The sequence below is a fragment of the Gekko japonicus genome, unplaced genomic scaffold (genome assembly GCF_001447785.1).
Source record: "Gekko japonicus isolate JY-2015 unplaced genomic scaffold, Gekko_japonicus_V1.1 scaffold1784, whole genome shotgun sequence".
Classification (NCBI taxonomy): Eukaryota; Metazoa; Chordata; class Lepidosauria; order Squamata; family Gekkonidae; genus Gekko; species Gekko japonicus.
The window spans coordinates 220487-231228 of NW_015168101.1; the positions used below are offsets into that span (position 1 = coordinate 220487).

The 10742-nt window shown below is 41.6% G+C and overlaps 1 protein-coding gene across 1 annotated transcript in view; it reads left to right on the forward strand.

Moving 5' to 3' along the window:
- LOC107113457 (latent-transforming growth factor beta-binding protein 1-like) overlaps positions 1-10238 on the forward strand; it is a gene marked incomplete at its 5' end in the record, with an annotated part of 230320 nt that extends 220082 nt beyond the window's left edge. The window contains 2 exons of the mRNA XM_015414785.1: positions 4622-4771; positions 9245-10238. Of these exons, the coding sequence (XP_015270271.1) occupies positions 4622-4771; positions 9245-9414 (320 nt within the window). The remainder of the gene's footprint in view (positions 1-4621; positions 4772-9244) is intronic.
- Between the last annotated feature and the right edge of the window lie 504 nt (positions 10239-10742).

Below are 10742 nucleotides of genomic sequence, written 5' to 3' on the forward strand. Positions count from 1 at the left end.
TAAGACAAACATGTGAGCCGGAGGCTAAAAAACTGTGAGCTAGCTCACACTAACTCACCTTAGAGGGAACACTGGTCAGGGAGTACAACCTAACTTCAATAAGAACATAAGAAGATCCCTGTCTCACACAGTGGCCAACCAGATACTTTTTCCAGCTCTGCAGTATCCTTTTGGAGATAGGGTGACCTTTCCAAATGAGACCACACCATAGATCTATTACAGTGTTGGCCATTTTATTCTCAATCCCTTTCCTAATAATCCCCAACATAGAATTTGCCTTTTCACTGCTGCAGCACACTGAGTTGACACTTTCATTGCGCTATCCACTTACAACCCCAAGATCTTTTTCTCAGTCTCAGCAAGTTCAGACCCCATTAGCCTGTACTTGAAGTTGGGATTTTTTTGTCCCAATTTTTTGTCACCTTATATTTACCAATATTGAACTTCATTTGCCACATTATAGCCCACTCACCCAGTTCATGGAGGTCCTCTTGGAGCTCTTCACAGTAAGCCTTGAATTTCAACATCCTGAATAATTTTGTGTCATCTGCAAACTTGGCCAGTACACTATTCACCCCTAGTTCCCGATCATATATGAATAAATTATTTTAGACTTGGCAGAACCTTTCCTAACCTGTGGAATGCATTCTGTTTGGTCTTCAATAGTGCAGTTTTAAATAGCTTCCACGGATCCTCTAGGGATTTCTCTCTTGTGTTTCCCCTTCAGCTTCCTTTTACTATTCCCCTCTTTCTTGTAAAGTTCTCTTTTTTTTAATCAAATGTTATAGTTTTGGACTTTAGGGGTAATTTTCCATTGATCTGAATGCTGAACTGAATAGCTTTGTGGTCACTGTTCCCAATTGGTGTAAAAACCTCTGCATTTCTCACCAGGTCTTGAGACCCGCTCAGAACCAAGATCACTATCCCTCTGGTTGTCCCTGTGACCAACTGTTCTAGTGCACAGTCATTTATGATGTCTGGGAATCTTATTTGTACAGCATGACTCGAGAACATGTTTACCCAGTCAATGTGAGAGTAGTTAAAGTCTCCCAGTATAATATTATCTGCTTTAGTCACACACACCCTTATCTCCTTCTCCACCTCAAAATAAGCCTAAGGGGTTTGGTCAGGTGAGCGATAGTACGCCCCCACTCTTAAGTAACCCTTAAAGCCCATTATTTCCACCCATATCATTTCTGTTGGTGAGTTAATTCCCCTGATGTTTTCTAACTTATTTGATTCTATGCCTTCTTTGATGTACAATGCAACACCAACATCCACCCGTCCATCCCTGTCCTACCTATAGAGTTTATGCCCAAGAATGACTTATACCCAGGATCACTTACACAAGTTGTTTGCCCTGACTTGGATGCTGCTGGGAAGAAGAATCCCCCCCCCCCACTTTCCCACAGTGTTGTGGTGCTTCTATGCACTTTTGGGCTTTCCCCATCTTGTCTGCAATCTTGTTTTTGCTGCAATACTTTGAGATAGTCAGGGTGACATACATGGAAGGGAGAGTCTGGCTTCCCAGTCACAACCATTTTAGTACCATTTCTCTGTCCCCAGTCACCAGCCATTTCTCCCTGCCACTGGATGACTGTTGGGTTTTTTTAGTCAGCAGTTGAATATCACCATAATAATGAGTCCATTGTGTTCTCCAAATTTCCAGCTTTTGTTTGACAGCAAAAGTAGGTCTCAAGCTCCTTTCATTGCAAAGATGTACCTTTCTCCTTATATCCCTGCAAGGAAAGAGACTTACTTTTTTAAGAAATGAAAGCTATCAGAGAACCTGATAGCCTTGTTATTAGGATGTTATAACAATATTAAATTGCTGATTTTTAAAAAATCTGGAAAAACCCCTTATGACATAGAGAGGGGAAATAGCTCCTGCAAAGGGACTGGACTAGGAGTATGCAGTGAAACCTACTATGTGGCAGCCTGGCTGCTGCTGCACTGTATCTGCAGCCACCGAGCTATGGGGAGACCACACAATACCTTCCCCATGTGAAAAGCATCTTGTGCCAACTTCTTGCTGTAATAAGGTATCCTGGTTGGTGTGGTGGGTCTCCCCGTGATAGGCCAGTGCCAGGTGGAAGTACATAGTCTACATTTCTGCCTGAGGTTCCTGGTTCAATTGCCAATAGGAGAGGCTTCACTCCAGATGTTTCAAAGGTTGTTTGCTGGTTAAGCTGCTTGTACCTCAATATGTAGTGTGGGAAAGTGGCCTTTACAAACCTGCTTTCCCTCTTCCGTTCTGTTTTGCTCTAAACGTTTCTTATAAGTAGAAACAAAATGTTTTAAAGCAGGTTGCATAGTATGCTTGTGCAACTATGATATAAGGAGACATGTATAAAGTTTCAGGTTGTTAGACTTTCGTCATGCTCTGTATGGAGCTTAGTAAAGTACAAGCACACCCTTGCTTTTCTGCCCAGTAGGGATCTTGTATTTCATAATAGAACTAGCTGTGTTGTATAACAGCACTGCAGCCAGCATTTACAATCTAAATGAACTGCCACACTCTTGTGAAGTAAGGTGCATATATTGTGGCAGTTTGTCATGGCCTTATTATCTTGAGTTAAATCAACAGTTTACCAAAATGCATTTTTATATGTGTAATTTATTGCATTATTATCACATTGAAAAGAAATTTGGTGGCATTTGTGTACTATTAGTAGAATAAGAAAGTTATTAAGTGCATGATAAATGTTGTTTAGTCCTGTGGAAACATCCAATGATTCCCCCCATCTTTAGAGGGAATCTTAAATATCTTAATAAGGTGCTTGTATCTCTCTTCCTAGAGAAGGCTTCCAAAAACATCACATGTTGTTTTCCTCTGAGAAATTCACAAGATGGTGTATGCAGGGCCTGATATCACTGAATTGTTTTGGAATAGAGTACACTTTTTTTTTTAATCACTTTGTGGAGACCAAAATGGGAGTAGTAGCATCGGATTGAGTTCTTTCTTTGGTTTAACTGTTGAAATTACATGCTGCTCTCATTTCATACCTAGATGATGTTCGATTGTGTTTGACTGCCATCTTCAGTTCTGTTCAGTTATTGCTTCTCTAAAACGTCTACTGTTTTAGAAAGTGTGTGTGTGTTTGTGTGTGTGTGTCTGTGTGTGTGTGTGGTTTGCAATTGCCTTCCTTTGCACAGCAACCCTGGAATTCCTTGGTGATCTCCCATCGAAATACTAACCAGGGCCGACCCTGCTTAGCTTCCAAGATCTGACAAAATCAGGCTAGCCTGGGCCATTAATCCACCCTAATCCTCCTTCTAGCCCAAGTCATCCATCAGGGTGACCCGAGTGGTTTCTGTACCAAATTTATGTTGGAATCCATATTGAAGTGGGTCCAAATAATCAAATTTCGTACAAAAGTTGAAGCTGAGAAACTGCCACCTAGTCAGGCTATTCACCCAGAAAGGGGAGAATTTTGAGGCCAGCTGGGAGCTGAAACAATGTTGAGGGTCCGGTGGGAGGGGGGCTTCTGGTTGAATGTTGTTCTACCTTTTCTTGTGGGGATGCACTATTATCAGTATAATGTATAGGTATGCCCTTAGATAAGTGCATAATCCACCTAGAAAAACCCATATTCAGAAACATGCTTTCAGATGTGGGTTGCCTTTCTGGTTTATCACCAAAGGGTGTTGCCTAGGGAACAAGAGAAATCCTGCTTCTAGCAACTAGAACTACATATGGAATGGTCCTACAAACTTAATAGACTGTCTGTGTGTGAAGGATATTTCTGGCATGCTTCTTTCCCCCAGTCTAAAAGATGTTGAGAAGATCCTGACATCTGGTCATTAAAGATACAGATAATGGGTTGGAACCAGCACAGAATATCCACATGCACACAAGCAAAAGCACAAGAAAAAGTAGCCACAGTAGCCACTTGTGCTAAGTCAGACTTACTGTATCCTCACATGTATTCCCAGTTGTGCAAAATCTTGTGCAACCAAGTTCTGGGCTTTATAATGTATTGGGAAGCGAGTTCTAGGTGTTGTATAGCATCCTGGGCAACTAGAACTGTTCTAAGTCCTTTTGTTTCCACTTGCACATTGCAGGATCCATGCCAAAGAATCTTATTAAGAAGAGTCCACTAACTCTCATATCTTAAATGTGTTGATTTACCTATTCTTGATCAATATCCAGCATAGCAATGATTGCGGCCTCAGCACCTTGCATGATTATACATGATATGGAAAAATGCAACTACTTTTGAAGAACTTCTTATGATTTATTTTTCCTATTCCCCTTTTGCAAAGTATTTGCAGTAGTATATGCATGTTACTGTTCCTATTTTAAGTAGCATTCCTTCCAAAATTGAATTGACTTTTGACCTGAAGTGTATCCCAGTGTTTTTTTCCTACTGTGTTCAATTTTCTTCATGAAGCTTCATGTGAATGCAGCCATGTCTTTTGCAGAAATGCTTCTTATTAAGTGTGTGGTGTTTTAAGCAGTTGGACCAGCCTCTTTATGTACCACAAGCATAACATCAGTTTAATACCTTGCACTGTTGCAGCAAGCGCTGTAAGATTATGTAAGCAGCTCATTGAGCCTTTTGAAATGAAGCTCCAATAGCTCTTGAACGCATTCGTTTGCAACATTTTCTTTTCCCAGGTTTCCTGAACAGCTTTGAGGAGTTGCAAGCAGAAGTATGTGGCATTCTGAATGGATGTGAAAATGGACGCTGTGTAAGAGTCCAGGAAGGCTATACCTGTGACTGTTTTGATGGCTACCATTTGGACATGGCCAAAATGACATGTGTTGGTAAGAATTTGTAATAGCATACAGGCTATTCACATAAAGGCACAGCATGCCAGACAGAGAGGACCTTCTTTCATCTCTGATTTTGGGGATCAGGTCTTCTGGATCATTGTTTATGATCATATGGTCCAAGACATTTCCATCACCCCAACTGAGATGAATAGGCATTTTCCTCATTTTAAAGGGAGTTGCACAAAAGTAATTCCTAGCAGAGAGCCAGTGTGGTATAGTAGTTTGATAACCAGACTAGGTGGGGGACATGGGTTCAAGTCCTCAATCTTCCATGCCAGCTTGGTGGGTGATCTTGAGCCAGTCATTACTCCCAGATTAACCAACCTCATAGTATTGAAGACTAAATATTTATTTATTTGTTTAACAAAAATATACATTGTCTTTCTGCCCTCATAAGGACCACCAAGGAGTCTAACAAATTAGAACATATATAATAAAATTGCATTTTAGAAACCATTAAAACCAACAAAAATAATTAAAATAATTAAACCAGAGCTAAAATACATACAAAAACATTAAAAGAACAATTAAAACATTGGGCAGGAATGGCAGAAGATAGCAACAGAAGGAGACAGACTAGTATCTCTGGGGAGAAAGTTCCAGCGTTATGGTACCACAACTGAGAATGTCCTCTCCCAAGTTGCCTCCCACCTAATCTCTAAAGGCAGTGGCACCCAAAGCATGGTCTCCAAAGATCACCATAGTGGTCAGACAGGTCCATAAGGGAGTAGTCAGTCTTTCAGGTATATTAGCACCAAATCATAATAGGGCTTTATAGGTCAACACCTTGAATTATGTCCAGAAACAGATTGGGAGCCAGTGTAGATGGAACAAAATTGGAGTGATATGGTCCTTAGGACCCACTCCAATCAGTATCCTGGCTTTCTGCACTAAGTGAAGTTTCCACACACATCTCAAGGGCAGCCCCATGTAGAGTACATTGCAGTAATCTACATGTAGCCAGGGCATGCATCACAGCAACCAGATCTTTTTTGCCCAGGAAAGGCCACAGGTGGCTAACTAAGCAAAGCTGGCCACAGCTGTCACCTAATTATCCAGCAGTAGGCCCGGGTCCAAGAGCACCCACCCCCCAGACTGTGGACCTGGTCATTCAAGGAGAGCACAACCCTGATAAAAGGGTGACACCATAAATCCCAGGTAAGACCTTCCACTTACCAATAGCACTTCTATCATCAGTTTATCAGCCCATATCCACTCCAAAATCACCTCCAGGCACCAGTTTAGGGATTTACCAGAGGTGCAAGATACAGCTGAGTGTCATTCACATATTGTTGTCAGCTCAGCCCGAATCTCTGGATGACCTCAACCAGTGGGTTCATGTAGATGTTAAAGAGCATAGGAGACAAGGTGGAACCTTAAGGGGACTCCACAAGCTGAAGGCCAAGGGGCTGAGCAGCAGTCCCACAACACCATTTTCTGAAATCTACCTTCCAGGTAGGACTGGAACCACCACAAAATGGCATCTTGCAATCCCAGCCTGGAAAGGCAGTCCAAAAGGATGCCATGATTGATGGCATTGAAACCCATTGAAAGGTCGAGAAGAATCAATATTTGCACTCCGTCTGTCTATCTCCCAGCGCAAGTCATCTACCAGAGCAATCGAGGCTGTTTCAGTCCCATAACCAGGTCTAAACCCAGACTGGAAAAGATCTAAAGAGTTCACTGCATCCAGGGAAGGTTGAAGTTGTCCAGCCACCACCCATTCAGTCAGTCACCTTACTCAAGAATGGATCGTTTTGACTGATCGATAGTTATTGAGTTATTGGGCAAAGAAGAACTGTGTATGCTATCCTCAGCTCTGTGAAGGAATGGTGAAATAAAACTTCCTAGGTAGAGCCACAAAAGCCTGTGCAAGCTGCACAGATCCAAGAAGTATCAGTATTTTTCAGGTATATTTTGGCTTCCCAAATGTATCCGGGTTTTCTCAGGAAAACCAACAAATATTCCTGAGAAAATCCAGATATATTCGGGAATTACCAGTAGGTCCAGAAACAGTGGCGAGGTGGGAGCAAATTGCTCCCAGCTCTCTGCTGTTTGTCAGGCTTCTACTGCAGTCCCTTTAAAGTTTAAAGAAGACAGCCTGAGGGTCAGCTGTGCCCAGGGGAGCATACTGTTCTGTCAGCTTGGCTTGGGGTGGCTTCTCCTGCAGCCTGGTTTAAACTGGGCTGCAGGAGAAGCCAGCCCCAGAAGCTGCTGTGCTGCAGGGAGCAATTTGCTAGCTGTAGCACAGCAGATCCTGGGGGCAGCTTTTCCTGCAGCACGGTTTAAACCATCCCAGCTAGGTCTGTGTGCAGCAGGGAGAAACCTCCCTACAGCACACCAATCCTGGGGCCAGCTTTTCCTGCAGCGCAGTTTAAACCACAATGCAGGAGAAGAAGAAGAGTTGGATTTATACCCCGCCCTTCACTCAGAGTCTCAGAGTGGCTTACAATCTCCTTCTCATCCTCTCCCCACAACAGAAACCCTGGATTGGGCTGGCTTTTTTTTTTTTACTGAGAAATTAAGATTAAATTTATTTATTTATTTATTAAATTTATATCCCGCCCTCCCCAAACGGGAATTTGGAAATTCGAGATTCCCAAAAAAAACCCTGGATCCAAATACAATACCAGTATTGGGATCTGGGATTTTTCAGAAATACTGAAATTTTGGGGGGGTCCAATAGACCGAACCCAAAAATACTGATTAAAAATAAATTGCACACCCCTAGTGAGGAGTCAGTGCACAATGTGTGTCCTGCATGGTAGCTTTCCCAGAGTGAGTGCAGGAATTTTCTGGGCAACAGTACCTGCCTCTTCCCAGGGCAGCTGTCATTTGGGAGGCACATTGAAGCACTGAACTAGGTATCCCCAAAACCACAGTGTTATTGGTGTATCTCATACTAGAATTTCTATGCCCGTTTTAACTTTTAGATGGCTAATACAGTAGAAGTCGCTCTTAAAAACGGGATGGCCTCCTCTTTCCACAGCAACCTGTGGCTACCCCTGAAAAGCTGATGATAGAGATGGGGAAGGAACCTCATGGACTGAACACCATTCTAGGCAGGGGGCTGCAGTGATGAGGGGGAATCTGGCAAAAGTAGTTCTCTTACACCTGTGTCAGTGGAAGGCTTCATCTGCTGAACTTTCTCCACTAGCAGAAAATCATGTTGGGAATGATTTAGTCCAGTTACCATTGCTCGCTGCATCCCCCTCCGTACCACATTGCATTTTGGCCACAAGGCTCCCCTTGACCCACAGTATTAGATTATTGGGTTCACGAGGAGCTGCTACAGAAAGGAGAAAACAGGGAATATATGGTTCTGTTAATCCCTTTCTCTCATCTTTCCTATGACTCAACCCAATATTTTATCTATTGAGATATAACAAAAATATTTTCCTTTGTCATGTACTTTTTAAAAAAAACAATGGTGAGACTTCGCATTTATATAATGCTTTGAGTGTTCAGAGTGTATCACATACATCCTCTTGCTACAATCCTTAAAACAGCCCTGTAAAGTAGGCTAGTATTATCCCCATATTATCGATGTAGGCCTGAGGTTGAGAGAGAGTGGACTCTAAACTGAATGATTTCATAGCAGAGACAAGGTTTTAACTATGACCTCCAAGATGGCAGTTCATTTTCTTAGCTACTCCAGTTTACAATTTAAATTTGTGCATAAGATTGTATACAAACAATGGGTACTAAAAGTGGCCAATTTTGAAGAAAACCTAAGGACATTACCCCATGATGTTGAACGATAAAACTGAAAAACAGTTCACTTTGCACCAGATACCCTTTTAATGCTCCAAACTATAGAGGTCTCTCATTGTTTCTGATCTTTGCAAAGTCCCATGGTTTGCTTGACAATACTTAAACATGAGCTAGGTAATGCCTTATCCTCCGGATGACAGATGTTGGTTAAGCAATACTTAGGTAAAAGGTAAAGGTTCCCTTGCTCGAAAGCCAGTCGAATCCGCCTCTAGGGTTGCGGTGGTCATTTCTGTTTCAAAGCCGAAGAGCCAGCACTGTCCGAAGACGTTTCCGTAGTCATGTGGCCAGTATGACTAAACACCAAGGCGCACAGAACGCTGTTACCTTCCCACTGAAGTGGTACCTATTTATCTACTTGCAATTTCTTGCTTTCGAACTGCTAGGATGGCAGGAGCTGGAACTAGAGATGGGAGCTCACTCCATCATGCGGCACACTCGGGTCTCAAACTGCTGAACTACTGACCTTCCACAGCCTGCAGTTCAGCATCTTAACCACTTGAGCCACTGCAGCTCCCACAAATACTTGAATTAGTCCAATTTCACAAATACTTGAATTACCCCAATTTCACCTTTATGCTACCTTCCAAATTGAACCTATGGAAATTTACTGAACCTAAACTTCAAGAATTAGGCAAAGTAGTCACCAGATCAGACTGGCAGTTCTTTGATTTTATTTGCTTTTTCTTCCAGATGTGAATGAATGTAATGAACTGAATAACAGGATGTCTCTCTGCAAGAATGCCAAGTGCATTAACACAGAAGGATCGTACAAATGTGTCTGTCTACCTGGCTATATCCCTTCAGACAAGCCTAACTACTGCACACCCCTGAACTCAGATACAGACAGTGAACTGGAGTAAGAGAAGCAGTAGGTGCCATGTAACTTTAAGCCCATATACTCTGCACTGTATAAAGAAAAGGAAAGAAAGAAGTGTATTTAACTTGAGTTAAGGATGCTCCTAATCCAGAGTTTGGCTGTATATGGAAAACAAGCATGAAAACATAGCTTTGGAAAAATGAAAAATGATGTGTTAATCTACATGAGCTTCACTAAAGTGACAGACCAAATGGACACATTTTCTGTGTATGGAGGAAGCAATGAAGTATATAGTGTGTTCATAAGTAAAATTCATGGGAATAAGCAAAGTGTGCTATTATTTTTGAACAGAAAAGGGTTTTTAACTATTGCTTGATTTATTTGTCATTTAATTAGTCGTGGAAATATTTTATATTACTTGTTAATTTAGCAGTTCTTTGCCTACTGTTTCTTTGGACGCTTCCCTTCCCACCTTTGATCCAATTGCAATATAAACAATTTTCTAAACATTGTTATACACAAGGTAATGCTCGTCTTTGTCTGGAACATTGGCCAGTTACTTTTTTAAATTGCTAATTGTCTGCCCTGTGGAGCAGGCCCTGTTTTCTTTTTTTTTAAGTGCACACATCATGGAGAGAAATCCTTTATATTAGTTTTGTATTTTGTGTGGCCTTGTTACTGCACTTAACATGCCTTAGGACCTGTCTTGCCGCGTTTCAAAGCTGCTAGAGGACGACCATTGGACGCCTTTTGTATATCATAACAAAAGATCTGAGCTCCTGTCTGTATTTGAATGTGTAAATTGAACACAGACCTTTTATTAATTACCCTAACGTATTAAACCTGTATATTAAAACTCAATAAAAACTACCGTTTTTTAGAAAAACAGTGTGTACTAACTAAACAGTTCTCATTCCTTTTCATTTACTTGTATTGCAGTTAATAATCCTAATGTTTATAAAATAATAGCTAAATAACCACCCTGTTTGTGACAGCCATTCTTTCTTTTACCCATGATAAGTCCCTTATCATTGCAAATTTTAGTAGTATACCATAAGCACAGTCTACAATTTTTCAGACTACTATAAATCTGTGGAATATACAATTTCATGCAGAACTACAGGTTCCTTGTTGGTGTCTTCGGTCACATGGGAACTGTGCATGCACAGGCCAGCTCCTGACATAACAAAGCTCTTTCCCACTGTTTGGCTTATCTTACCACCCAAAGTGCCTGTTGAAAGGGCGAAAGCGTTTCCCTCCCTCAGCTCTTCCTTACCTGCTGCTGAAGAAGGACTTTATCTCTTTCTCACACATGTCTTGGCTCCCGCTGAAAGAAAAAGGATAGTAGTTAAATTGTTTTCTGTCTCTTCA